The 27,018-nt window shown below is 36.0% G+C and overlaps 1 protein-coding gene across 1 annotated transcript in view; it reads left to right on the top strand.

Annotated features, from left to right (window-relative positions):
* The window catches only part of LOC144434035 (protein white-like), a 29,343-nt gene extending 2,590 nt beyond the window's left edge, over positions 1-26,753 (top strand). The window contains exons 3-19 of the mRNA XM_078122480.1: positions 8,376-8,562; positions 9,103-9,174; positions 10,088-10,189; positions 10,612-10,778; positions 11,347-11,418; positions 12,760-12,862; positions 13,233-13,319; positions 13,441-13,469; positions 14,187-14,292; positions 15,101-15,232; positions 15,769-15,861; positions 18,105-18,165; positions 18,396-18,473; positions 21,815-21,920; positions 23,680-23,780; positions 24,780-24,853; positions 25,555-26,753. Of these exons, the coding sequence (XP_077978606.1) occupies positions 8,376-8,562; positions 9,103-9,174; positions 10,088-10,189; positions 10,612-10,778; positions 11,347-11,418; positions 12,760-12,862; positions 13,233-13,319; positions 13,441-13,469; positions 14,187-14,292; positions 15,101-15,232; positions 15,769-15,861; positions 18,105-18,165; positions 18,396-18,473; positions 21,815-21,920; positions 23,680-23,780; positions 24,780-24,853; positions 25,555-25,653 (1,669 nt within the window). The 3' untranslated portion in view covers positions 25,654-26,753. The remainder of the gene's footprint in view (positions 1-8,375; positions 8,563-9,102; positions 9,175-10,087; positions 10,190-10,611; positions 10,779-11,346; positions 11,419-12,759; positions 12,863-13,232; positions 13,320-13,440; positions 13,470-14,186; positions 14,293-15,100; positions 15,233-15,768; positions 15,862-18,104; positions 18,166-18,395; positions 18,474-21,814; positions 21,921-23,679; positions 23,781-24,779; positions 24,854-25,554) is intronic.
* Positions 26,754-27,018: the final 265 nt, after the last annotated feature.

The following is a 27,018-nucleotide window of genomic DNA, read 5'->3' as shown; positions in this document are numbered from 1 at the left end:
GATGTGGATTACATCTTGTCATATTCCTAAAAAAATCTTCTGGAAAGTTTTAATTTATTATCAAGTGTGTTATAACTTATAACATGTAATATAATAATGCAATGTACTGTACACATTATACAGAACAGAATGCACACTACTCAAGGCTGCTTTGATCGCAGTGAGTATACAACACAGCGATATAATCTGACATCTGTACTCATCTCTTAGGCATCAGTGTTACATATATCCTTTTACCAAATTAACATAATATACTGGCAGACATCAACTTGGACATGTGAAGCGGAACTCTAAACTATGAGACTGTTTCAGAGGGCCAAAATTATGAAAAATAAATGGGGATTACTGTTTTGTAACCATAGTAACGGTATATGATTACTTGATATTGTAAGTCCTAAGTCAATGTTGATTACACTATCACATAATTGACATATAGTATGAAAAGTACAGACAACTAGTTTGGATGGATTTATATTTATTTCATGTCCTTCATTGTGACATTGAATGTCAAAAGACAAAATAATACATTCACAAAACAAAATAAACTAAATAATAATTGTAATTAAACCACATGATTGAAAAAAAATGATAAGGATTCTTAAAACTAAATCGGTCTTGAATGAAACGTAAGAAAAATGACCTTTACACCTAATGGTAAGCTACGTCATCCAAGTACATGAAAGTCACATGCAACAGTTGCTTTGTTATGCAAATATACACATACTATAACACACACACACACACACACACACACACACACACACACACACACACACACACACACACACACACACACAGACATTCATACATTCACACATTTACAGTGTTGAACAAGTCTAAGGAGTGGTTCTTTGTTTAGATACCAGTAAAATTTATGTAATTGGTTTAATTTGATAACTTGAACCATGTAGGATTTGTAGAAAACTTTACTAACCTTCTTCTCATGAACCACAAACTGTCTGTAATAAAAGAAGCAAAAAGGAAAAAAACAACAAATAAACCATAAAGTGTGAAATGTAGGGATTATGATCAGTCTTAGGAAAGTGTAGCTCACTGTGTAATATAACTTGTCATGTGAATGTCTAGCCTGTATAATTCATTGTATAATAACTTGTCATGTGAATGTCTAGCCTGTATAATTCACTGTATAATAACTTGTCATGTGAATGTCTAGCCTGTATAATTCACTGTATAATAACTTGTCATGTGAATGTCTAGCCTGTATAATTCACTGTATAATAACTTGTCATGTGAATGTCTAGCCTGTATAATAACTTGTCATGTGAATGTCTAGCCTGTATAATATAACTTGTCATGTGAATGTCTAGCCTGTATAATTCATTGTATAATAACTTGTCATGTGAATGTCTAGCCTGTATAATTCACTGTATAATAACTTGTCATGTGAATGTCTAGCCTGTATAATTCACTGTATAATAACTTGTCATGTGAATGTCTAGCCTGTATAATTCATTGTATAATAACTTGTCATGTGAATGTCTAGCCTGTATAATTCACTGTATAATAACTTGTCATGTGAATGTCTAGCCTGTATAATAACTTGTCATGTGAATGTCTAGCCTGTATAATATAACTTGTCATGTGAATGTCTAGCCTGTATAATTCATTGTAATATAACTTGTCATGTGAATGTCTAGCCTGTATAATTCATTGTATAATAACTTGTCATGTGAATGTCTAGCCTGTATAATTTACAGAAAAGTGTCACAGACAAACTCTCTGGTCAAAAGTCCACCTGTATTAAATCATTTCATTAAATACACCACAGCTGTAAAGCCTATTCAAACTTTTCTTATCTAAGCATCCTGTCATAATGTGATACACACTAGTGTATGTATTTCCAATAATGGTGACTTGAAAGTTTGACCAGTTACTAAAGCCTTCATAGTGACAATGTTATTCACTTCCTGTCTTTAGCATGAATGGGCTGCCTACTCACTGGGTATGTGGTAAACCCTAACCCAGTCATATTTTGGAGGTTTTTGCCATTTTTACCAAAGTTTTCATTGATATCACATCAGTAGAGTGTGTCAGTTTGTAATCCTTTGCAAATTCATAACATGATTTACATTTGGTGTTTCTTTATTGTCATTTTTGTATAAAATACATTTGGTAAGTGCTGCAGTATTGCTTAAAACACAACCCCAATCATAAAACAACAAGATGGCAAAGTTGAAACACAAGAATAAATTCTTAAAACAAATAACAAAATAAATATAAAATTTGTTGTGTTTTTTGTAAATTTTTGTGACATTGTCACAAGATGGTCGAGTGACACACACAACTAAAGTATAGAATGGAGTATAGTATAAATGAAGCGACAGAGAACAACATATCAATTGAAAATACTGTATTTGACCATGAAATAATATTACATAAAATGAAACGGAACGTGCTATACATATCCCCTGATACACTTTTCAGGTTGTACAGAAATAACAAACAAGGCTTATAAATGCATAGTTATGGTGATGACAGGTACTAACTAATTATTTAGCAAATTCTAGTCCACGAGGCAGCAAACCGTTGTACACGTGAAATGTGAAGTTCAAATGGCTGTCAGCCAGTCCGTATTGTCTTGTATTCAATTATCCGCATGTCATGGACTCACCAGTTTTACACGGTACTAAGTACAGTCAATGTCCGTAGTCCATTAGCAAATTAACGTAGTGTCCCTTTGGTGTAGGTTAAGTTCTTGTTGTGGAATAATATACGCCCATGCGACAGCAACCAGTAGCCAGCAAGTCGGCAGCTCCAAGCTAGCAGTATCCACCTTCAGGCCTTGATGTTCAAAGTTAGGAGAAGCATGTGTTCACTGGCTTCGAGAGTATTTATAGGGGTCTCCTTAACGTTGATTGGGTACACATAAAGTTCAACAGATGTTTAGCTGTAGACATGTAAATTAGCACACTGTCATCACGAAAAGGTCCCTGACCTATACCTGTCATCACCATTCATCAAAAGATCACTAGTTCAGTAAACTAAAGAATCTATTATTCAAAATCACCACCTTGTGACAGACATGTAAATTTCATATGAGATTACATCCACAGAAATATCCCTAATAAATGAACTCGTTAAAATTTTTGACAAATAATGACATTAAAAAGAAGAAGACAGATTTTATCTCAATTTCCTTCCAGTAAGCAGTAAATAAAAAAATGCTGTGTTTCCAATAACCTGACTGGTCGTAGTTTAAGCCCCCGACCATAAACATATTTTTGCCTTTTATTCCAGAGAGAAACAGTACAGTCCGCATAACATGTTTATCTACTTAACTTATGATTGTCTTAATTTTCTTCTTTTACACCTTGTCAAATTATCACAGGAGTATTTTGACTGAATAGGATTTCACTTTGGGGTCAAAGTAATCTTAAAAAAATTAAAAGTAAAATAAAATAAAATTCTGACCTACCTACCCTATTTTCTGAAGTCCTGTTATCAAAAGCAAACATTTTTTTATAATTTGCCTTTGAGAAGCAAGCTATATTATTAGTCCTGAATGAAAGTATAAAATGTAATTACTGTTCCACTGTGGTAAGTAAGTAAGTTAGTTTAAATTCACATGAGTAGTGGTGTGGAAACAGCTGCAGAGTTTAATTTATGCACAGTACTGTTCATGTGTCAAAAACACAAAAACGTTCTGTACTTTGTAGCTAGGAAGTACTTCCTACCATATGATGGTATGTCTGGAAGTGTTTGCAAGACTACTAAAATATACAGGAATTTCCAGAATCCTTAATTTGTTGAGTTGAGGTGGTTTACAAGAAACAAAAGTTGTGCATGTATGTTTGCCAGCTTAAGATTTTCTGACACTTTATTGATATCCTGTATGTCAGCCAGGATGGGATCAGAGTGTTAGGATGGGGTCAGAGTGTTAGGATGGGGTCAGAGTGTTAGGATGGGGTCAGAGTGTTAGGATGGGGTCAGAGTGTTAGGATGGGGTCAGTCTAAGTGTTAAGGATAGGGTCAGAGTGTTAGTCAGGATGGGGTCAAAGTGTTAGTCAGGATGGGGTCAGTCTAAGTGTTAGCCAGGGTAGGGTCAGAGTGTTAGTCAGGATGGGGTCAAAGTGTTAATCAGGATGGGGTCAGAGTGTTAGTCAAGATAGGGTCAGAGTGTTAGGATGGGGTCAAAGTGTTAATCAGGATGGGGTCAGAGTGTTAATCAGGATGGGGTCAGAGTGTTAGGATGGGGTCAGAGTGTTAGTGAGGATCATTACTGGGACAAGCCATTAGCCAAGCAAGTGGACTTGTTATCAAAGAGTACCAATATTTACACATGTGGTGATGGGCTCTTACATAACACAAGTAAACAGCTGTAAAACCTCTATTCGGCTGTCTGCATGGACTGCAATTGAGGCAAACCTTATCTCCGTCTTATATCAGTTGTTATCAATTTATTAGGCTATTATAAATAACGCTACAAACAGCTTTAGAGATGCAAACAACTTTTATGACACCCGTTTTCGCCAGGCAAGCCCGCGGGTTTGTTGCACTTGGACCGCTAATGGTTTGTGAATGTCATGTGGGGTCAGAGTGTTAGTCAAGATAGGGTCAGAGTGTTAGTCAAGATAGGGTCAGAGTGTTAGTCAGGATGGGGTCAGAGTGTTAATCAGGATGGGGTCAGAGTGTTAGGATGGGGTCAGAGTGTTAGGATGGGGTCAGAGTGTTAGGATGGGGTCAGAGTGTTAGTGAGGATGGGGTCAGAGTGTTAATCAAGATGGGGTCAGAGTGTTTTGGATGGGGTCAGAGTGTTAGTCAGGATGGGGTCAGAGTGTTAGTCAAGATAGGGTCAGAGTGTTAGTGAGGATGGGGTCAGAGTGTTAGTGAGGATGGGGTCAGAGTGTTAATCAAGATGGGGTCAGAGTGTTTTGGATGGGGTCAGAGTGTTAGTCAGGATGGGGTCAGAGTGTTAGTCAGGGTAGGGTCAGAGTGTTAGTGAGGATGGGGTCAGAGTGTTAATCAAGATGGGGTCAGAGTGTTTTGGATGGGGTCAGAGTGTTAGTCAGGATGGGGTCAGAGTGTTAGTCAGGATGGGGTCAGAGTGTTAGTGAGGATGGGGTCAGAGTGTTAGTGAGGATGGGGTCAGAGTGTTAGTCAAGCTAGGGTCAGAGTGTTAGGAATCCTGTTAAGAGGTAGGAAAATTTGGCAATACTTGTCAAGATTGCCATGCATTGTAAGGTTCTATGCTACACATGTAAGTAATTGGCCCAAAACTCTGCTACAGGTTGAATTATCAGTAACTTGAGGAGCCTGTGAGTTAAATACCTGGTAAAGTCAAAACTCAGGTAGATTTTAACTAATAAAATAATGTGTGGCTGTCTGGCAAAATATGCAAATATGATGTACTACTTTTGATCCAAACACAAACTTGAAAATTATTACCTGAAATTTACGACTGCATACGTCATTCTTTGTCAATGGATTGATCCCTTATTCAGAACATGTGACCTTAATAAGGTCCCCAATACTGAGTTATTCTTCTTCAGGCTATGGATTGTGGAGAAGACAAGTGACATAAGGGGTCTTGTCACCATGAGTTGAAGACAAGTGCGTACAAAATCAATAACAAAAAGAAAAATGTATAATAACATCAGCAAGCATGGTCTAAGAAAAAATAGTAAAAGCATTTGCAATTTTTGATTCTTATTTCAACAAGCACTACAGAACCAGTAATGTAGATGCATATTGTGATAATATAGAACAATCATAAAATACATCTCACATTTCCTGTTTGAATGCACATAACTCAGCTTGTCTAAAGTGTATTGAAAAGTGAAAACAATACATAATTTCAAAACTGCTGATTCATAACACATATAGTATGCTGGTAGTACAAAATGAATCCTAGACATTCTGGATTGAATCTTGAGTCCAAAATCATCACAAAAATTGGAATCAGTATTGTTTTTGTTGACTAGATCATGTGAAAAATAAATCCTAATTTTACAAGTGATATTAAGTGCTGTACCATAACAATAGGATATACCATATGGATTAATTCTAGTTTAATTGGATTTCAGAGTGTATCTGCCATCATCTTTGAAATTCATAACTGATTTATCGAAGTGGCACTGGCAGTATATAATATTCAAATCACACAAATATTCTATATGAACTGCTTTAATTTTGTCACTTTGATGTGACCCTTTTCAAAAGTCAGATATTTTTGTGTTCAAATATTACAATCTACAACATATTTTTTTTGTACTGTGTGGGAACCATGCTAATTTTACATACAGATAAAGGTGCTGGTATATCACTGATATCTTTGATAGGTGAATTACAGCCTGGAATCCATAATATAATGCATATATACAGTTAGCATTGGTTATTTGTAGCATTGAGTCCATGATGTCATGTTTTTCATTCTATATAGCATGGATATATTTCAGAACAAAATACAAATTTAAATTATTGGAATTGTAATATCAGGCACACGTATTGTCATAAAGATTAGGATACCTTGACTCAATCTCATGCCATGGCTAATGATAGCCCATTTTAAAGTTCAGCTGGTGTCTGATAAGCATGTCTGGAGAGAAAGTGTTTCTGTTGCTGTTGACAAACATGATGTGTAACATTTAGATCATTCACTACATGATGTAGTTGTCCATCTCGCCATGTATCTTTATATATTACTAAGCATTTCGATTTCATGAAAAAAAACGATAATTTATTTAGTTATTTTGACTTCATTTTCTTATTTATGTACTTATGTACTTATTTATTAAAATATCTAGTCATTTTGTATGACTTTATCTTTCTAGTGTCTGATATGACAATTGCATTCCCATACATTTGTACATAAGGCCAGTGACTATAGTACTGAATAAAAGGATTGATGATGTTTTTGGCCATCCAAAGTTCAGGTCACCATGTTGAATTCAGCCTATTTCCACAATTCACTTGGGGAATAAGCCTTTTATCAAATCATATAAATTTCTGCTCAGAAATTAAGTTCTCTTCCAATGTCCTTAGTTACTGGATAAATTATTATTTGTTGTTGATATTCTACACATCGCTTTTTTACATCAGAAATTATTAAAGAAATCCTTCTTTATGAAAATATATCAAAAGTTTCATTGAAAAATTCTAAGATACATGGAAATGTGAATAAGAATGGTTCAGTAACTAAATACTTGTAAGTTGTAAATATATGAACATACACCATGTATACCTGAGATAAATGATCCAAAACGACAAAAGCAAGCATGGGTGAACTTTTGAAACACTACTTACTTTCTCATTTCAACGTTTGTAAAACACTTCAAAATATAATGCTGGTATAAGTATTGTTTTGGTTTTTCCCCTCCCACTCAGACAGGGCACCATCATCAACTGTTTTCCTGTCTCGCATACCTGTAGAATTCCAACCCATGTTCTCATGCAAATCATTTATCCACACAAAAGCTGGAAGACAAATGATTTGTGTATTCAAGCAGAGTACTTGTGTCAACAGTAACACTACTGTAATGTGGGTTTGTGCAGTTTGTAGTATTACCATAGACAGTCCCCCTCCACTGTCTATGGTATTACACAGTGATTACAACTATTGTGTAGGTGTTTGGTGAGTTTTTAACACAACTAAACTGATAAGGTTCAGTAGTGCTATAGGCATGGTGGGATGTCTGTCCATCTGTCAGTCCGTTTGTTTGTCTATGAACGACTTAAACTCAAAAACTGCTAGACTGATTGCCGTGGTATGACATTACTTTTGGTGTCTAGTTGAAAAATTGTTCAAATGAAAATGATCGCTTCAGAGATGTGCGTTTTGGTTCAGAAAATTTGATTTTTGGTCAAAAACAACTTTGCAGATTGGTCTGAAATTTGGTGGGAACATTCTTAGTGGTGTTTGGATTAAGAATTGTTCATGACATGATGATTCCATCAGTAATATGCAAATTAGGTTTAAAAATATGTCTTTTTGATCAAAATTCTTTAATTCTGTCATAGTGCAAACAGTAATAAACAGTAGATAGTTAAATGCACTGACAGTATTATTCACAATGATGTTTTTTGTTCCACAAGACAATTAAAGCTTAGTATCGTAGTCAAATATCGGTATTTGTGAAAACTTTCATTAACTAAACAGGAACCTGCTTGTCAAAGTCTCAAGAGAAAATAAAGTTTCACTTGAGTGACACTGTATACAATAAATGTATTGTTGAGTTTTTTCTCTTTACATGAAACACTTTTGAAGAGCCATAATTTCACCTCAGAACTTCAATGAAAGACACTACTGTTAATGTTTGCACCTTTGTGAAGGTCTTGTGAAAGTTTATTGTTCCGTGTTGTAAACAATAACATGTATACATTTAAAAGCTCTTTGGTTTTTTTTTGTTCATACACAGTGGAGCTGGCAAGTCAACTCTAATGAATGTACTGACTTACCGTAACCGTGGCAATCTAACAGTAGAAGGTCATGTGATGGTGAATGCCCAGCCAATGAGCAAGTCAATGGCCAGCTTGTCTGCATATGTCCAACAGGAAGACCTGTTCTTTGGCAATCTCAGGGTTAGGGAACATCTCATTTTTCAGGTGTGTATCAAATCCTTCAAAATGTATGAGATATAGCTAAGATTATTTTGCTAGATGAAGACAAATTCAGTATCCCTAGATAAGCCATAAAGGGGCATACAGTTGCATGCAAATGATAATGGGGGGGGGGGGGGGTATTTTTTATCTTTTTATAAAATGAGAGCATTCTTGACTACAAGTGAATTCAGATTTGAAATATAATCTGAAATAAAAATGGAATGCCACAACTTGACAATGTTGTAAACTTTACATTTATTACCTTGAGTCTTAATTACTTTCAAATAAAACAATTATGAATGTTTATGTTATGATATCACATATCTGGTGACTCCCATGTGGCAATGTACCACTGAACAATGAATGAAGAACAAGTTACAACTTAGTGTTTTTCAACAATCAGACATTTAGTGATGTAAAATCATGAAATGACTTTCCAGAACTGAAAGTTTATGAAAGTGCGTTAAAGTTTATTTCCTCCAGTAGTGTTCCCTGTTACTCATTGTATTCTGGAAAACTGTAAATTTGCTATCCATCTTCCAGGCATTGCTACGAATGGATGAACATATCCCTAAGAAAGAGAGGATGAACAGAGTCTCTGAGGTTATCAAGGAGGTAAGATTTCCATTCTATTACAAGAATGCTCAATATTTACTATGACTAAACATACAATTTGCATTGACTTCATAGATTTGAAAGTTTGAATTTTGTAAGTGTTGTTCAAATTTTATAATAGTGGAAGCCACATTTGAAGAGAATATATAGCATTTATTTTCTGTTTTTTCTACTTTACAAAAAACATGCCATTGGTTTAAATTTGCAGTGCTCCAAGTTTGAGTCAACTGATTCAAAATCATCATTAACCCACCCCCACCCCCATCCTTTCATAAGTTAAGCTAGCAAACATAATTGAAATATTTCCTAGTAGTTTTCTTTATTCTGCTAAAAATACTCTTCACATAAGGGGGTTGTTTCTACTTGTCTGTGCCTCTAACATAATGACAAGAGCCCCTATGTTAGTTGTATTTTCCTCACTGAACAAGAACAATTTCAATTTCAGATGTTTGATCTGAATCCATGTGAATTTCACTGCAAAATATTTACATTTCCAATACCGACATAGACTAAGATACATAGTGTTGTTCTGTCTTCATATCCCTCTCTGAGTGGTGGCTGATAGGGCAGCTCGACATGCTCATATCCCCCTCTGAGTGGTGGCTGATAGGGCAGCTCGACATGCTCATATTCCCCTCTGAGTGGTGGCTGATAGGGGGCGGCTCGACACACTCATATCCCTCTCTGAGTGGTGGCTGATAGGGGGTGGCTCAACACGCTCATATCCCTCTCTGAGTGGTGGCTGATAGGGGGCGGCTCGACACACTCATATCCCTCTCTGAGTGGTGGCTGATAGGGCGGCTCAACATATCTTATAAGTTAAATACTAATAGTAATACCGAGTACCTATAGAAGAGAGAATGAGATTGATATGAGCCAGGATTTTCTGTAACTTTTATCTTTATCATTTCAGCTTGGTTTAACAAAATGTGCCAATACAATTATTGGAAACCCAGCTAGGGGAATTAAGGGAATATCTGGCGGTGAAATGAAGAGATTGTCATTTGCATCAGAGGTAAGTGAGAAACAAAAAATATTGAAATATCAATAATATACAACGCCATTGTGTAGTCATGTGATGAGTTTATATCACAGAACCATGTACATAACATATGAAGAAGTTAGTTAAAATATACTAGGTAAGTAATTTGCACTCATGAAATATAGTTGTTACAACAACGTCATTATTGTCATCACACCATGTGTATATCATGTGTTTTTCCCTTCTCACTAGTATGGGTATGGGACATAAGTCCTAAACGAGAATGAGTGTGGCTCCAGCCAGGAGTACTCATGTAGCACCTGACAAAGATATGCACTTGTTAGTTATCACCTCCATACTTACCATGGACTTTTGTGTTTAGAGTTTTGTTTGTAGAGTTTGGCAAACAATTTTGCAAGATATATATTATGTGTTGATGTTTGTGATTGTTCCAGGTATTGACAAATCCACCATTGATGTTTTGTGATGAACCGACTTCAGGTTTAGATTCATTCATGGCCCAGAGTGTGGTGTCAACTTTACAACAACTTGCAGCTCAGGGTCGAACCATACTATGTACAATTCACCAGCCTTCATCTGAAGTTTATGCAATGTTTGATAGGTAAGTGAAGTCATTCTTTTCTCCTTCTCATGCTCACTTGTAAAACCAAAACAAAGCTAGAAGCAGTGTGCCTTCTAATAAGAGACAACATGTTTTGTTGGGGGTCAAAATACATCATTCTGATCAAGGGTGTTATATGGTCACATGTTAGCAGTGTCATATACAATGTATCATCTTCATGTGACATGCCTGAGACACATTGCTTATCATGTTTTACATTATTATTAAGTTAAGTTTAAAGTGGGGTACGACATTGGGTTCTGTCCATTTGTCTGTTCATCTGTCTTTCTGTCTATTTCTTAGATTTGACCTTGACTTTAACCTTTGTTGTCTCACATCAAATTCAATTCGTTTTGTTGTGTATCACTCACTTTGTAGTATTTTGATGTGACTGATGTCTTCCAAATCATATATATACGTGATAACATTGGGCACATGAATTATCTTCAAGCTCATGTAACTTTTGACCGAAGTACAGCCATGAAATACAATACTTCAGTGGGAGATATGTCTTCAATGAAGACTTGTTTATCATATGGTTTATGTATGTTTTGTTTTATTTTTACAGATTACTATTAATGGCAGAAGGGAGGGTAGCCTTTCTTGGGTCAACAAGTGATGCACTTAAACATTTTTCAAGGTCAGTGTCAGAATGTCTATCTCCAGATATCCAGTCCCTGCAACATTCTCATTGATTCATTCACCAAAAATATGACATTGACCATGAAGTATGTAGAAATACAATCAAAATACTATTATCAAGCAATGTAGTTTCCTTGCTCAAAATATTGATTAAAATTCCAATGTCAGGTATGTTCTAGCCCAAAAATGTTAATACAAAATTTCCATGCTGAGTATTTTCCCATCCAAAATATTGATGCAAAAGTTCAATTTTGCTGCCAAAAATATACAAATTACAAGCATTTTGCTGCTAAAAACCATTAATACAAATTTGTAATACCAAGGAATTTCCAGCCGAACATGTTTATCAAAAAAAATTTCAACTTATTGACATGTTTGATATTGATTTTGAACTGCAACCATCAAACATGCTTATTTTTCATTTTTCATTGTTTTTTGTAAATTTTTGACACATTTGAACTTGATTTTGAACTGCAGGTATAAAAACTATGATTGTTAATAAATTTATATCAAAATTTTGGTACAATTGACTGAATTCTCAGTCACAAGATTGTGAATTTGAATAATTTCTGTATGTATCTGTTTCAGTAAAGGTGTTGAAAGTGATATGATAATACAATGTATTTATGAGCTTCACAAACCAATTTAGATTTTAGTCAGCATATGGTTTTTGAAATGTTGAAAGTGATAGCAGCATGTTTTATAATGAAGTAGATATTTAGTATCACTGTGTCAAACTAAAGGTAAAAATACAAAATAATATAGGGGTTTTTGGTGAATGCTCAATATGGTCTCATCACAATTTTTCCTGTTGATTCTAAGCCTCTCAGGCCACTCTAACATTTATTTTACAAAGCTCAATATTACCAGTTAGAGAATTTCTGAATGACTTTTGCTGATTTTACTTGTTAGCCACTTAAATACTACCGATATGAAGATTTATCATATAGAATGTCATGGAATATAATCAGACAGAAACAAAAAAGTAATCCCTTTGATGTATCTTCCGACAATTTTACACCAATGTTCTGATCATACTTGCAGAATATGAAGTTTATTGTACTCTGTATTAATTAAAGTCTTGAATGCACAACTACAAGTCTAACACACAGATGAACATTCAAACTCAAGTGATACACATTTGTGAAATCTCACCTTGATATCACATTCAGCAAAACAGTATATTCACAGCTGATCTTCCAAATTACAAATATTTCTCAAAGAATATAATAAGTGTATTAGGTACAAGATGGAAATTGGAATAATATAGTACCTTGTAATTGTAATGTACATATATATATAGATATAATTTGTCTCTTTTTATCATATTCATTTCCAGTATTGGTTTTACTTGTCCAACAAACTACAACCCAGCTGATTTCTACATTCAAACATTGGCTATTGTACCGGGTAAAGAAAGACAATGCAGAGAGAAAGTGGAGGTTGGTGAAAATACAGATATTTTCACAAAAATGTTTTTTGCAAACGTTGTGTTGCAAGACTGACTTACTGATGCTATGCTATCTCTTGATGTATCTTTCAAATCTCAAAATAAAAAACGTAACAGGCATGATTTGTCTGGTTTTGACATTTCAATGTTTGTTTGAAGGTGTGAGCTTATCAGATATATAGCGCCCTCTATGGCAAAGATGTTTTTTTTTTCTGTCTACACTTGGCAGCTCTATACCCTGATTTCTGTATCAACTTTGACACAATTGATAACTTTATCTCAAACTGTAACAATACTGTGCCGAAATACATATGTTCTCAAATGTTCATTTTTTTTTGTTTATTCTCTTGTTTTTTTCTTAGAAAATTTGTAATTGTTACGATACTTCAAGTTATGGTAGAGATGTACATAACAGGGTGAAGCCTGATGACAGTTTTGGTGATAGTGAGGTAAATATCAATACCATTGTTTTTATTTATGTAAAATTTGAAATGAATATTATTGAATGTCACTTAAAATCCTGCGTTGGATAACAATTAGATGTATATCCTATTGTTTTGTTCATTTTAGGACCTTGAACGCTTCCAAAGCAGATCACCGTGAGTTGATATTTATTTGCTTGACAAAGTACAATAGTTTTTATGGTTGATTTCTGTTATAATTAGTTACAGGGTTTCAAATCATTTTTTAACATCATTAAAAAGTAAAGAATAAAACAAAAGAGAAATCTTTTCTTGTATATATTTCAAGATGATAATTCTTATTACCTGGAAAAGAATTTGACCACCTAGGCTCATCATAAAAATACCAACCATTGATTGGTTAATATGATGACTACCGTTCTATATGCTACACATACATTACTATAGACATGATGTTCTTTTGTTTACTTTGACCAAAGTTTATAATAATAATAATCTTTATTTATACTGGATAGTTCTTTAAGCATTTAAACACTTGTCTCCCAAGAAGTCCAGTGAGGGCCATCCCTCATGGGTTCAGTGTTAATGCAGGAGGAAACCGGAGTACCCGGGGAAAACCTGCGTTGTTCGGTAGAGTCAAACTGAACGGCACTCTTCTTACTTACAGCGTGGTAAATTTGGGTTCGAACCCCGACCGCAGTGGTAAGAGGCAAGTGGTTTAACCACTTGGCCACCGACAACCCTGTAAAGTAAAATGTTATAAAACATATCAAGAATTGCAAATATGATTTTACTTTTGTGCAGGATCAAGAAACAATTTTGTCTCTTTCATATTTTGTTATGCCATTTTTTGAACAATTAATAACTGAGTATGGTTCATTTTGTTTGGTTCAGTTACAAAGCTTCGTGGTTTGCCCAGTTCAGAGCCGTCATGTGGCGTACTTATTTGGATAATGCACGGGAACCGATGATTATTAGAGTTCGAACTTTACAGACAATTGTAAGTGGATTTATCTGTACTTTCAAATTTCTTTCTAGAGTCTTGAATTGAAATGATTATAATTAAACCTTGCCCTTCTCAAATATGTTAAATTAATTTTAAGTTTAGTATATATCTATATTTGTGTTGCAAAGTTTTACACAAAAGTTCATAGACTAAGAAATATTGTAAGTAAAAAGTAAATGTAAAACATAATGATGTCAATAATGTGAATACTTTCATTTTTGCAAGATTGAACATTTTTGCTGAACATATGTGACATAAATAAAGTCAAATTGATAGTCAAAGTTCAGATGAAGATTATATAGAAGTTAATAGTCAAAGTTTAGATGAAGATTTTAATGATGTTGGACTGTGCACATAACCCTAAACATAACCGTATCTCAACTGGATTCATTCAGTTGTGAATAGCATTTTGAGAGTATTTGCATTGTCACTATTTTTTGAAAAGTATGATTGTGTTATCAATGTTGTCACTAGAATTATATCAATCATCTGCAAGTGCAAACAATGCTCATGTTGACCAATTCACCATTTCTTGATAACAATTGCACCTAAGTTTAAGTCAGGTAGTAATAATTGATGTTGTTAAGAATTTTTACAAAGAGTTGGTGTGGATGACTTAATCAGCTAGCAAACGAGTAAATTCATGTTTTTCAGAATTTTTGCACAGATTTGTCATTAATGACTGTATCAGGCAGCACCTTCTACAAACAACAACTTTAGAATTTGACAACATATTAAAATGCATTCCCTGGGTAAAGAATGAGGAATAATAATACACATGTTTTTAATGTTATTTTTTCAGATCATTGCATTGATTATTGGGTTAGTTTTCTTACAACAGCCATTAGATCAAGACAGTATTCAGAACATTAATGGATGCCTATTTCTGTTTGTGACCAACATGACGTTTGCTAATTTATTTGCAGTTATCCAGGTAGGCTTCAGTGTACCACACTGTAATATAAACCACTGTGATGTCAATATACTTGACAGAATACACTCTCACTTTGCTCATGAAACTACAGGTGCAGAGAACACTGCAAGCACTCATGCAAATACCCTGAGTACACCACACTTGCACTCACATGTCATGGGGTTCTGTCATAGTATTATACTAAAGTGATAAATATTCTCAACACACCAAATTTGATTTCTGCTTCCAATTTATCACAGCAGTTGGCTCATATTTTCAAACTTGGACTGATTACTCTGTTCTGAGATCGTCTAGTTCTTAGTTATTTGTAAAGTTATGTAAATTGCAGTAATAAGGACACCTTAAAAGCACATATATGAGAAGCCTTTCCAGATGAAGATGGCAGTCAGTCATCAAAATAATGGAAGACTCTGATATTTTATTGCACTGTTAATTATTAATGGAATTAAAGTTTTGTTGAGAATTCAACACAGTGAATAAAACTATATGAACATACACACATGAAAACTGATTAATGGATGTATCTATGATTTCAGGTTTTCCCACTTGAATTGCCAGTATTTCTACGAGAACATTTCAATGGCATGTACCGAACTGATGTCTACTTTATATGCAAAAATTTAGTGGAGGTAAGTAATAACATACATATTTGTGTCCTTAACCAATTGTGATGAGGTAGTGCTGTTTCAGCAACATGTATTTGATATTTAGTACTGTATATATTTTATATTTAGTACCGTATACATTTGATATTTAGTACTGTATACATTTGATATTTAGTACTGTATACATTTGATATTTAGTACCGTATATATATATATATATATATAATATTTAATGCTATGTACACATGACAGTCACAAACCATTAGCGGTCCAAGTGCAACAAACCCGCGGGCTTGCCTGGCGAAAACGGGTGTCATAAAAGTTGTTTGCATCTCTAAAGCTGTTTGTAGCGTTACTTATAATAGCCTAATAAATTGATAACAACTGATATAAGATGGAGATAAGGTTTGCCTCAATTGACTCACTCCTTAGAAATGATCTTACGCTGTGAACTACACTTTTACAGCTGTTTATTTGTGTTATGTAAGAGCCCATCATCACATGTGTAAATATTGGTACTCTTTGATAACAAGTCCACTTGCTTGGCTAATGGCTTGTCCCAGTAATGATGTCTGAAATTCAGCATGCATTTAAATTCAGTTCTGCAAGTACGTTTAAAATTGAGCACTTTGCCCATGGTTCTACACAACTAGTACTGCAGGAAGTAGACATTAATTAGTGTGGATTTTATCAAATGAAGCTGCCAGTGACAGTTAAAACCCTGAATGCAATGATGAGATACAATAACCACTCTGACAAACAAAGACTATTTCATACCATGTTTGAAATAGCAACTCATAGTGTCAGTAGCATTGCCCAAGTGACTCAGATGAATGAGTCATAAAATTGTGATTTTATGGGCTACAAGTCAGGGGATCACCTTCTGTGGGTGTCAACTAAAAACAATTTTAGTAGGTAAAAGAAGGTTGTTAAATAACAATGCTGATCATCACATCTGAGTGATTTAAATGAAAGTAACAACAGTGTCATAAAATTTATCAAGATCGTAATTTTCCAAAATGCTATTCACAACTGAATGAATCCAGTGAAAGTGATATGGTACAGTTTTGACAAAATAGCATCCACTGCAATTTAAATTTCATGTTTAAATTAACTAGTTCTTGGAGTTGATCTCATTTTACATTAACTAGTTCTTGGAGTTGATCTCAGTTTTATAGTATGGTACCTGTATTTTGTGTGAGTCATCCTTTGTACTACACATTCACTTGATTTCTCTGCCCCCATAAACATGTGATCATACAAAGATCAATTCAAGCAAAAATAAAGGTAATACAATCCAATCATGCAACTCGGTGACCTCAATATTTCAAGTCAATAACATTGTATAGAGTTCACCATGACATTGTTTTTCTGTATCAAAACCAAAGAACATAATTATCAAGATGAAAATCTGTGTTTTAACAGTAAATGATTTTAATAGTAAAGCATAGTATCAAATTAAACTGTTGTTCCAAACACAAATTTGGAAATTGTTACCTGATTTGTCTGTACTGTACACTTTTTTATACACTCTTTGTCAACATATTGAACCCATATTAGGCTCAGGTGTTCATAAGGTCACATATTCTGAGTAGTGGGTCAGTCTGTTTGGACAAAATTTTAATTCAATGCAAAAGAATTCTGTGAGTTTCAAATAATTCCATGCCATGAAATAAAGTCAGTAGGTCTGACTAGTTTACCATGCAACCCATTTTGCTGTGAAATACTTTGGAAATGGTGAGTTTTTCTGAAAAGGAGGCTATAGTACTAATTAAACTAATTCTAATTCTAATTCTATAGTACTCAACTGTCCTATATAGCCCTCCAAAAAATTGCTTACAAACAGCACTCCTAGTGGCCAAACTGTACAACCTTTTGTTTTTCCAATAACCAGAATATGGTATATTGAACCAGACTGAAAATTGGAAATATAACACAAGTTAATGTTGCCTGACGTTGCTCATCTAATCATTTGCTATTGTCTTGAAGAAATAAATAATTATGATTAAAAAAACAAAGTTTTTATACAGAAGTATAGGAAACATTAAAATGAATATTATCACCTGTATGTAGCTCATAAACACCCTCTATGTATTGGCTTTGGATTGGAATTTATATCGTATTAGGATTTCAGACAGACATGGTTGACAAGTCAAAATCACAAGGGGTTTCTTGACAATAACTTGATGGGTAGTTGTAGATATGAATGAAGTTAATCATTTTCAAAAAAGTCATAAATTCAACCCTATTTTGTGGTTCCTTTACAGCTTCCCTATCAGTTTATAATACTGCCCATAGTGTTCACAGCCATCACATACTGGATGGTTGGTAAGTAAAACATTTGATTTTATGACATCTTTGGATAGTTTGTGAATAAATAAAGAGAAAGAAAGTAAGTTATGTAAATTACATTTACTATAACTTTAGCACCTTTAGGTATGTTTTCACATTAATACCAATTTCATTGTACAATTCTTTTTTACTAAACCTTGGTAAACTGATTACAAACAATATTTATTAGCATTTCAAAATTATCCTGTATTGTTACATCTTGACAGGTCTCTATCCAGCATTTGAAAACTTCTGCATTTGTTGCGGTATTCTTATTCTGGTGTGCAATGTCTCTGTTTCATTTGGTAAGTATTATGAACATCTGCACAGTGGTGATGGTGGTGAAAAATGAAAGTACAAAACTGAACAATTCTGAAACGCCATCTTTGATTCCTAACTTTCCTGAAACCTGAACACTTTTACTCATTTGCAAGGTTACTATAAACCTTTTCCTTTGAAAATTAAAAACTAGTTTTCATCACACTTTGACCCTTCAGTACATTTTGCAGTTACTGATTTTGTATAACATAATTATACAGAGATAGACACAGATGTACATAAACACAGACTGATTCACATACACAGACAGACACACATATACAGGCAGGCAGACAGACACGCGCACACGCATGCACACACACAGGCAAGCAGGCTGACAGACAGGCAGGCAGGCTGACAGACACACAGGCAGGCAGACAGGCAGACAGACACAGGCAGGTAGGCTGACAGACAGACAGGTAGGCAAGCTGACAGACAGGCAGGGAGGCAGACAGACAGACAGGCAGGCTGACAGACAGAGACACAGGCAGGCAGGCAGGCTGACAGAGACACCGACAGACAGGCACAGACAGACAGACAGACAGGCAGGCTGAGAGACAGACAGACAGGCAGACAGGCAGGCTGACCGACAGAGACACAGACAGACAGACAGACAGACAGACAGACAGACAGGCGGGCTGACAGAGACACAGGCAGACAGGCTGACAGACACAGGCATGTAGGCTGACAGACAGACAGGCAGGCAGGGAGGCTGACAGACAGACAGGCAGGCTGACAGACAGAGACACAGGCAGGCAGGCAGGCAGGCTGACAGACAGACAGATCTCAAGACACCGACATACAGACAGACAGACAGGCAGGCTGCAGACAGAGACACAGACAGGCAGGCACAGACAGACAGACAGGCAGGCAGGCTGACAGAGACAGACAGACAGAGAAACAGACAGACAGGCTGACAGACAGAGACAAAGGCAGGCCAGCAGACTGACAGACAGACAGAGACACAGGCAGGCTGACAGACAGACACAGACAGACAGAGACACAGGCAGGCTGACAGACAGACACAGACAGACAGAGACACAGGCAGGCTGACAGACAGACACAGACAGACATTCCCATTTTTATCATCACTCAAAAGTAAGGATATTATCAAGACACAAACACACTGCAGACGTAGACAGACTAACACCCACACACTGCAGACGTAGACAGACTAACACCCACACACTGCAGACGTAGACAGACTAACACCCACACACTGCAGACGTAGACAGACTAACACCCACACACTCCAGACGTAGACAGACTAACACCCACACACTGCAGACGTAGACAGACTAACACCCACACACTGCAGACGTAGACAGACTAACACCCACACACTCCAGACGTAGACAGACTAACACCCACACACTCCAGACGTAGACAGACTAACACCCACACACTGCAGACGTAGACAGACTAACACCCACACACTCCAGACGTAGACAGACTAACACCCACACACTGCAGACATAGACAGACTAACACCCACACACTGCAGACGTAGACAGACTAACACCCACACACTGCAGACGTAGACAGACTAACACCCACACACTGCAGACGTAGACAGACTAACACCCACACACTCCAGACGTAGACAGACTAACACCCACACACTCCAGACGTAGACAGACTATAACACCCACACACTGCAGACGTAGACAGACTATAACACCCACACACTGCAGATGTAGACAGACTATAACACCCACACACTGCAGACGTAGACAGACTAACACCCACACACTCCAGACGTAGACAGACTAACACCCACACACTGTAGACGTAGACAGACTAACACCCACACACTCCAGACGTAGACAGACTAACACCCACACACTGCAGACGTAGACAGACTAACACCCACACACTGCAGACGTAGACAGACTAACACCCACACACTGCAGACGTAGACAGACTAACACCCACACACTGCAGACGTAGACAGACTAACACCCACACACTGCAGACGTAGACAGACTAACACCCACACACTGCAGACGTAGACAGACTAACACCCACACACTGCAGACGTAGACAGACTAACACCCACACACTGCAGACGTAGACAGACTAACACCCACACACTGCAGACATAGACAGACTAACACCCACACACTGCAGACATAGACAGACTAACACCCACACACTGCAGACATAGACAGACTAACACCCACACACTGCAGACATAGACAGACTAACACCCACACACTGCAGACGTAGACAGACTAACACCCACACACTGCAGACGTAGACAGACTAACACCCACACACTGCAGACGTAGACAGACTAACACCCACACACTCCAGACGTAGACAGACTAACACCCACACACTCCAGACGTAGACAGACTAACACCCACACACTCCAGACGTAGACAGACTAACACCCACACACTGCAGACGTAGACAGACTAACAGCCACACACTCCAGACGTAGACAGACTAACACCCACACACTGCAGACGTAGACAGACTAACACCCACACACTCCAGACGTAGACAGACTAACAGCCACACACTGCAGACGTAGACAGACTAACAGCCACACACTCCAGACGTAGACAGACTAACACCCACACACTGCAGACGTAGACAGACTAACACCCACACACTCCAGACGTAGACAGACTAACACCCACACACTGCAGACGTAGACAGACTAACACCCACACACTCCAGACGTAGACAGACTAACACCCACACACTGCAGACGTAGACAGACTAACACCCACACACTGCAGACGTAGACAGACTAACACCCACACACTCCAGACGTAGACAGACTAACACCCACACACTCCAGACGTAGACAGACTAACACCCACACACTCCAGACGTAGACAGACTAACACCCACACACTCCAGACGTAGACAGACTAACACCCACACACTGCAGACGTAGACAGACTAACACCCACACACTGCAGATGTAGACAGACTATAACACCCACACACTGCAGACGTAGACAGACTATAACACCCACACACTGCAGACGTAGACAGACTAACACCCACACACTGCAGACGTAGACAGACTATAACACCCACACACTGCAGACGTAGACAGACTATAACACCCACACACTGCAGACGTAGACAGACTAACACCCACACACTGCAGACGTAGACAGACTAACACCCACACACTCCAGACGTAGACAGACTAACACCCACACACTCCAGACGTAGACAGACTAACACCCACACACTGCAGACGTAGACAGACTAACACCCACACACTGTGTCTGTAACAAGAACCAATCTTTATCAATATGGTATTTTTGAAATCTCATGAAATCTCATTTCCTTCCTCATACAGGTTATATGATTAGTACTTTTAGTCCGAGTGTGTCAGTTGCCTTGGCGATAGCACCACCACTCATCATACCCCTCCTGCTATTTGGTGGTTTATTCCTCAACACAAAGTAAGTCTCAAAACAAATAAAACCAATGTAATTAAACATCAAATATTCTCACAGATATACCTCACAAAACTATTTCTTAGATAACAGATGAGATGTTACTGAAAACATGCATTCTAAAAATAACAAAATCTTATATGTGATGTGTTTGTCTTATAGTGACATCCCAGTATACTTTATATGTGATGTATTTGTCTTATAGTGACATCCCAGTATACTTTATATGTGATGTATTTGTCTTACAGTGACATCTCAGTATACTTTATATGTGATGTATTGGTTTGTCTTACAGTGACATCTCAGTATACTTTATATGTGATGTATTGGTTTGTCTTACAGTGACATCCCAGTATACTTTATATGTGATGTATTTGTCTTACAGTGACATCCCAGTATACTTTATATGTGATGTATTTGTCTTACAGTGACATCCCAGTATACTTTACATGTGATGTATTTGTCTTACAGTGACATCCCAGTATACTTTATAAGTGATGTATTTGTCTTACAGTTACATCCCGGTATACTTTATATGTGATGTGTTTGTCTTACAGTGACATCCCAGTATACTTTATAAGTGATGTATTTGTCTTACAGTGACATCCCGGTATACTTTATATGTGATGTATTTGTCTTACAGTAACATCCCGGTATACTTTATATGTGATGTATTTGTCTTACAGTGACATCTCAGTATACTTTATATGTGATGTATTTGTCTTACAGTGACATCTCAGTATACTTTATATGTGATGTATTTGTCTTACAGTGACATCCCAGTATACTTTATATGTGATGTATTTGTCTTACAGTGACATCCCAGTATACTTTATATGTGATGTATTTGTCTTACAGTGACATCCCAGTATACTTTATAAGTGATGTATTTGTCTTACAGTGACATCCCAGTATACTTTATAAGTGATGTATTTGTCTTACAGTGACATCCCGGTATACTTTATATGTGATGTATTTGTCTTACAGTGACATCCCAGTATACTTTATATGTGATGTATTTGTCTTACAGTGACATCCCAGTATACTTTATATGTGATGTATTTGTCTTACAGTGACATCCCAGTATACTTTATATGTGATGTATTTGTCTTACAGTGACATCCCAGTATACTTTATATGTGATGTATTTGTCTTACAGTGACATCCAAGTATACTTTATATGTGATGTATTTGTCTTACAGTGACATCCCAGTATACTTTATATGTGATGTATTTGTCTTACAGTGACATCCCAGTATACTTTATATGTGATGTATTGGTTTGTCTTACAGTGACATCCCGGTATACTTTATAAGTGATGTATTTGTCTTACAGTAACATCTCAGTATACTTTATATGTGATGTATTTGTCTTACAGTAACATCTCAGTATACTTTATATGTGATGTATTTGTCTTACAGTGACATCCCAGTATACTTTATATGTGATGTATTTGTCTTACAGTGACATCTCAGTATACTTTATATGTGATGTATTTGTCTTACAGTGACATCCCAGTATACTTTATATGTGATGTATTTGTCTTACAGTGACATCCCAGTATACTTTATATGTGATGTATTTGTCTTACAGTGACATCCCGGTATACTTTATATGTGATGTATTTGTCTTACAGTGACATCCCAGTATACTTTATATGTGATGTATTTGTCTTACAGTGACATCCCGGTATACTTTATATGTGATGTATTTGTCTTACAGTGACATCCCAGTATACTTTATATGTGATGTATTTGTCTTACAGTGACATCCCAGTATACTTTATATGGCTTCAGTATATATCCTGGTTTAAATACACCTATGAGTGCCTAGAAATCAACCAATGGGAAGACATCACATATATTGGTAAATCAACTATTATCATCCAATCATATTGTTTATGTCAAAGGATAACAATACACATTTTCTGTCAAGAGATAGGATTTGTATAGCATATATAGGAAGTAAAATTTTCTAAATTCTTTCTTAAATAATTTTATACAAACAGCAACAACTGATAACAATTCATATATAATGCCATTATACTCAGTATTAAATGCATGGTAAAATTGTATTATGTACTGCTAAAGGGATTATATTGGAATTGACTGATTTACAAAATGTAAATGAAATTCTGTAAATACAGAATTGGTTATGAATAGATTTGTACATTGCTGTTTTGTATTTCTATGCCTGATGAATATGTCATTGTCGTGCACTTCATTTGTGGAATTTTGCATTATATATGGTGTTGTACCTACCATGTGTTGTTTCAAAAGAGAAACTGATCTATCTGTTGTGACTAACATGTAAGAACTTGCAATTTGTATTGTAGCACTCATCCCCAATCCTGGTTACCCATATGCTTACAAATTCATTGTCTAAATTCACTTTAAAATATAATTTTGGTAAATTTTCTTATATTTCCGTGAAATGTTGTTAGTAGATATGATGGTCACACTGTTCAGGCTTTGGTATACACAGGAGTGGGGGAGGGGGAAGTGGGTGGGGGGAGGAGTACTTCAATATTTGACAAATACATAGGCAAGGCAAGTGTCTCACGCAGTGTGTACTGTAACAAGTCAACAACCATGTTAGGATTTTGTCCCATGGTGCACTGCTCTATTATTGATTGTGCATACTACTGTTGCAGATTTGTCCTATCAAAAATACACGTTCCACAAGGGGTAAAGATTTTGGGTCAAGTTTTTTTTCTAAAATGTGGTCGTGTCGTTTTTAAGATGGCATAGGTCTTCATGATAAAAGACCACAATCTGCATTCTGTGCAGTTTGAACAAGTTATAAAAAGTGGCAATCTTCAGAAAAAAAGGAAGAAGTCTCATGTTTTCTTTGTTTTGTTTTCAGCCTGTCCTAATAATACCGCTGTCCCATGTATCAATGATGGTGAAACTGTACTCGCCAGTTTGTCGTTCTCTGTGGTAGGATATCTTTCTTCTTTCCTATATAAGTACTCTAAATTTAGTTCCATTTTCATGTTAAAAAAAAGAAGAGATGTAACTCTGGATGAAGTTTCACAACCACATGCTAATGTCTGCAAACTATAGCCCTTCAGACCACGTTGTACTTCATTTGAAAGCATCAATATAAATTAATATAACTAAAAATAAGAGAATTACAAAGTGGTCTATTACTCAGAGGATTATAAAGTGTGCTATAGGTAATAGTATTGTAAGTATATTATATTTTTGTTGTATATAGAAAAGCTCACGTCATGTAGTAGATACTGAAAACCTACTACATGTATTATTATGAATCTAATCCTTTCGGGTGAGGGGGGGGGGGGGTATTTGTTTGTGTATACACAAATAGCTACAAATTGAGCAAATCTGGTTTAAAGTAAACAAGAAAGCTAGTCCAGACAGATCGGAATATTGGCTGAAGTCACGGATTGTCGTCAATTACACTATTACACATAATTAATTAATTAATTGATTGATTAAACATGCAGTTACAATTATGACATTGTTTAACAAAAAGAAAATAATTCAAAGTATCTAAAAAATATCAAATTGTTAGCCGAACCTCCCACTAAAACTAAAATAAGGAAGAATCAAACATTAGGTAAACATGAAAACATCACTTTACAGTAAATTTTCACTATTTTTTAATTTTTCTGCAGGACAACTTCATGGTTAATATATACTTGACATTGGCATTACTGGTTGTGTACAGACTTATAGCATTTGTAGGATTGGTACTCAGATCCCGAAGGAAGTAATAAGGATTTCATCAAATGACCAAACTTAACCATTACTTTCCATGACCATGAAATCAATAGCCATGAGAAGACACTCCCATTGTTTGTCACCATTACTAACAGTGAAGTTATTTTTAGTTCACTATGACACTTGATTGATTGATTGCTAGCTGTGTCACTATCTCAAATACAGTGCAGTTTGTCCTATATTATAGTTCAGTGGCTTTGACACACAACTATAGAATGAAACTAGCACATTGAATTTCTTGCATTAGCTTGACTTGTCAAGCGTAAAGGACGTTGAACCTTCACCTGTCCAAATACAATATATCAAAAGCCATTGTTGTTGAGATCATTGCAGTTCATGATAACGCAAATCTACCAGTCAACATTATTTTAGCATATATTTACACTAACTATGCAGGGCAACATGACCTCTGACCTCTCACCAATGACACTGCAAAATTATAATCTCAGATAAAAAGGGTGTGTGTTCATATGATAGAGCAGGTGTACACAGTATATTAAGAATCACGTCAGTTCACATTGTGACATTTTAAAACACTGTCCTAATTATTGGTAAGAAATTGGTCATGGGGGATATGTGTGTAATTTATTCAAACACATACTAATTGCCAGAAGAATTAGGAAAGGTTACAAAACTTGAATGGAAAAGTATACAGACAGACTATTCACTTCATTGGAATCAAGAGAAGAGAATTCTGTTTGTGAATGGAGCTATTTTTGTACTGTCCTGTTGTACAGACTCAGTAGATAGTTCTATAAATTTTTGTTTACTCACAGGGAACTGGAGGCATATATGAAGATTATGTTTTTGACTACTTGTGTTCAATAAAGATGAATTATATAGGTTGAGTGTAATTTATTGTCAATATTGTGTATCTCTAGCTGTTATCAGCTACTTTACTGAGGAGTCTTACCATAATTTAGATGGTGAATGTTTACACAACGAACACCTGACAAGTACATTTTATGAATTAGCTGGTACAGCTATATAAAGATAAACTTTGGGAATAAATTATACTACTCCTTATTGAACATAAAAGTAGCCAAAAACAGGATGTGTAAATCTTTATTTATATATGCCTCCAGGTCCCTATGGTTTATTCATATACTTTCCAACATGTGGTTTTAGTGTATATACCAGGCTCCATACAGAGTTGGGCCAGGGTTGCTAATGTAATAACCCTGTTTGCTTAGAAACTTTGGATGCTAAATATACAAAAAAGTCCAAGGGTCATGTCATAGGTCATGACCTAACATTCATCTTGTGTGTTATCTGTGCAGCTGCAGGTGATAGTATATAAACACAATCTGATGTACTGTGTTTTACTAATTTGTGGATCATTGTGTATGGCTGGAATA

Source organism: Glandiceps talaboti, chromosome 4 (genome assembly GCF_964340395.1).
Source record: "Glandiceps talaboti chromosome 4, keGlaTala1.1, whole genome shotgun sequence".
Taxonomy (NCBI): domain Eukaryota; kingdom Metazoa; phylum Hemichordata; class Enteropneusta; family Spengelidae; genus Glandiceps; species Glandiceps talaboti.
Note: the sequence above shows the minus strand (reverse complement) of the source record. Positions and strands in the feature narration are given on the sequence as shown.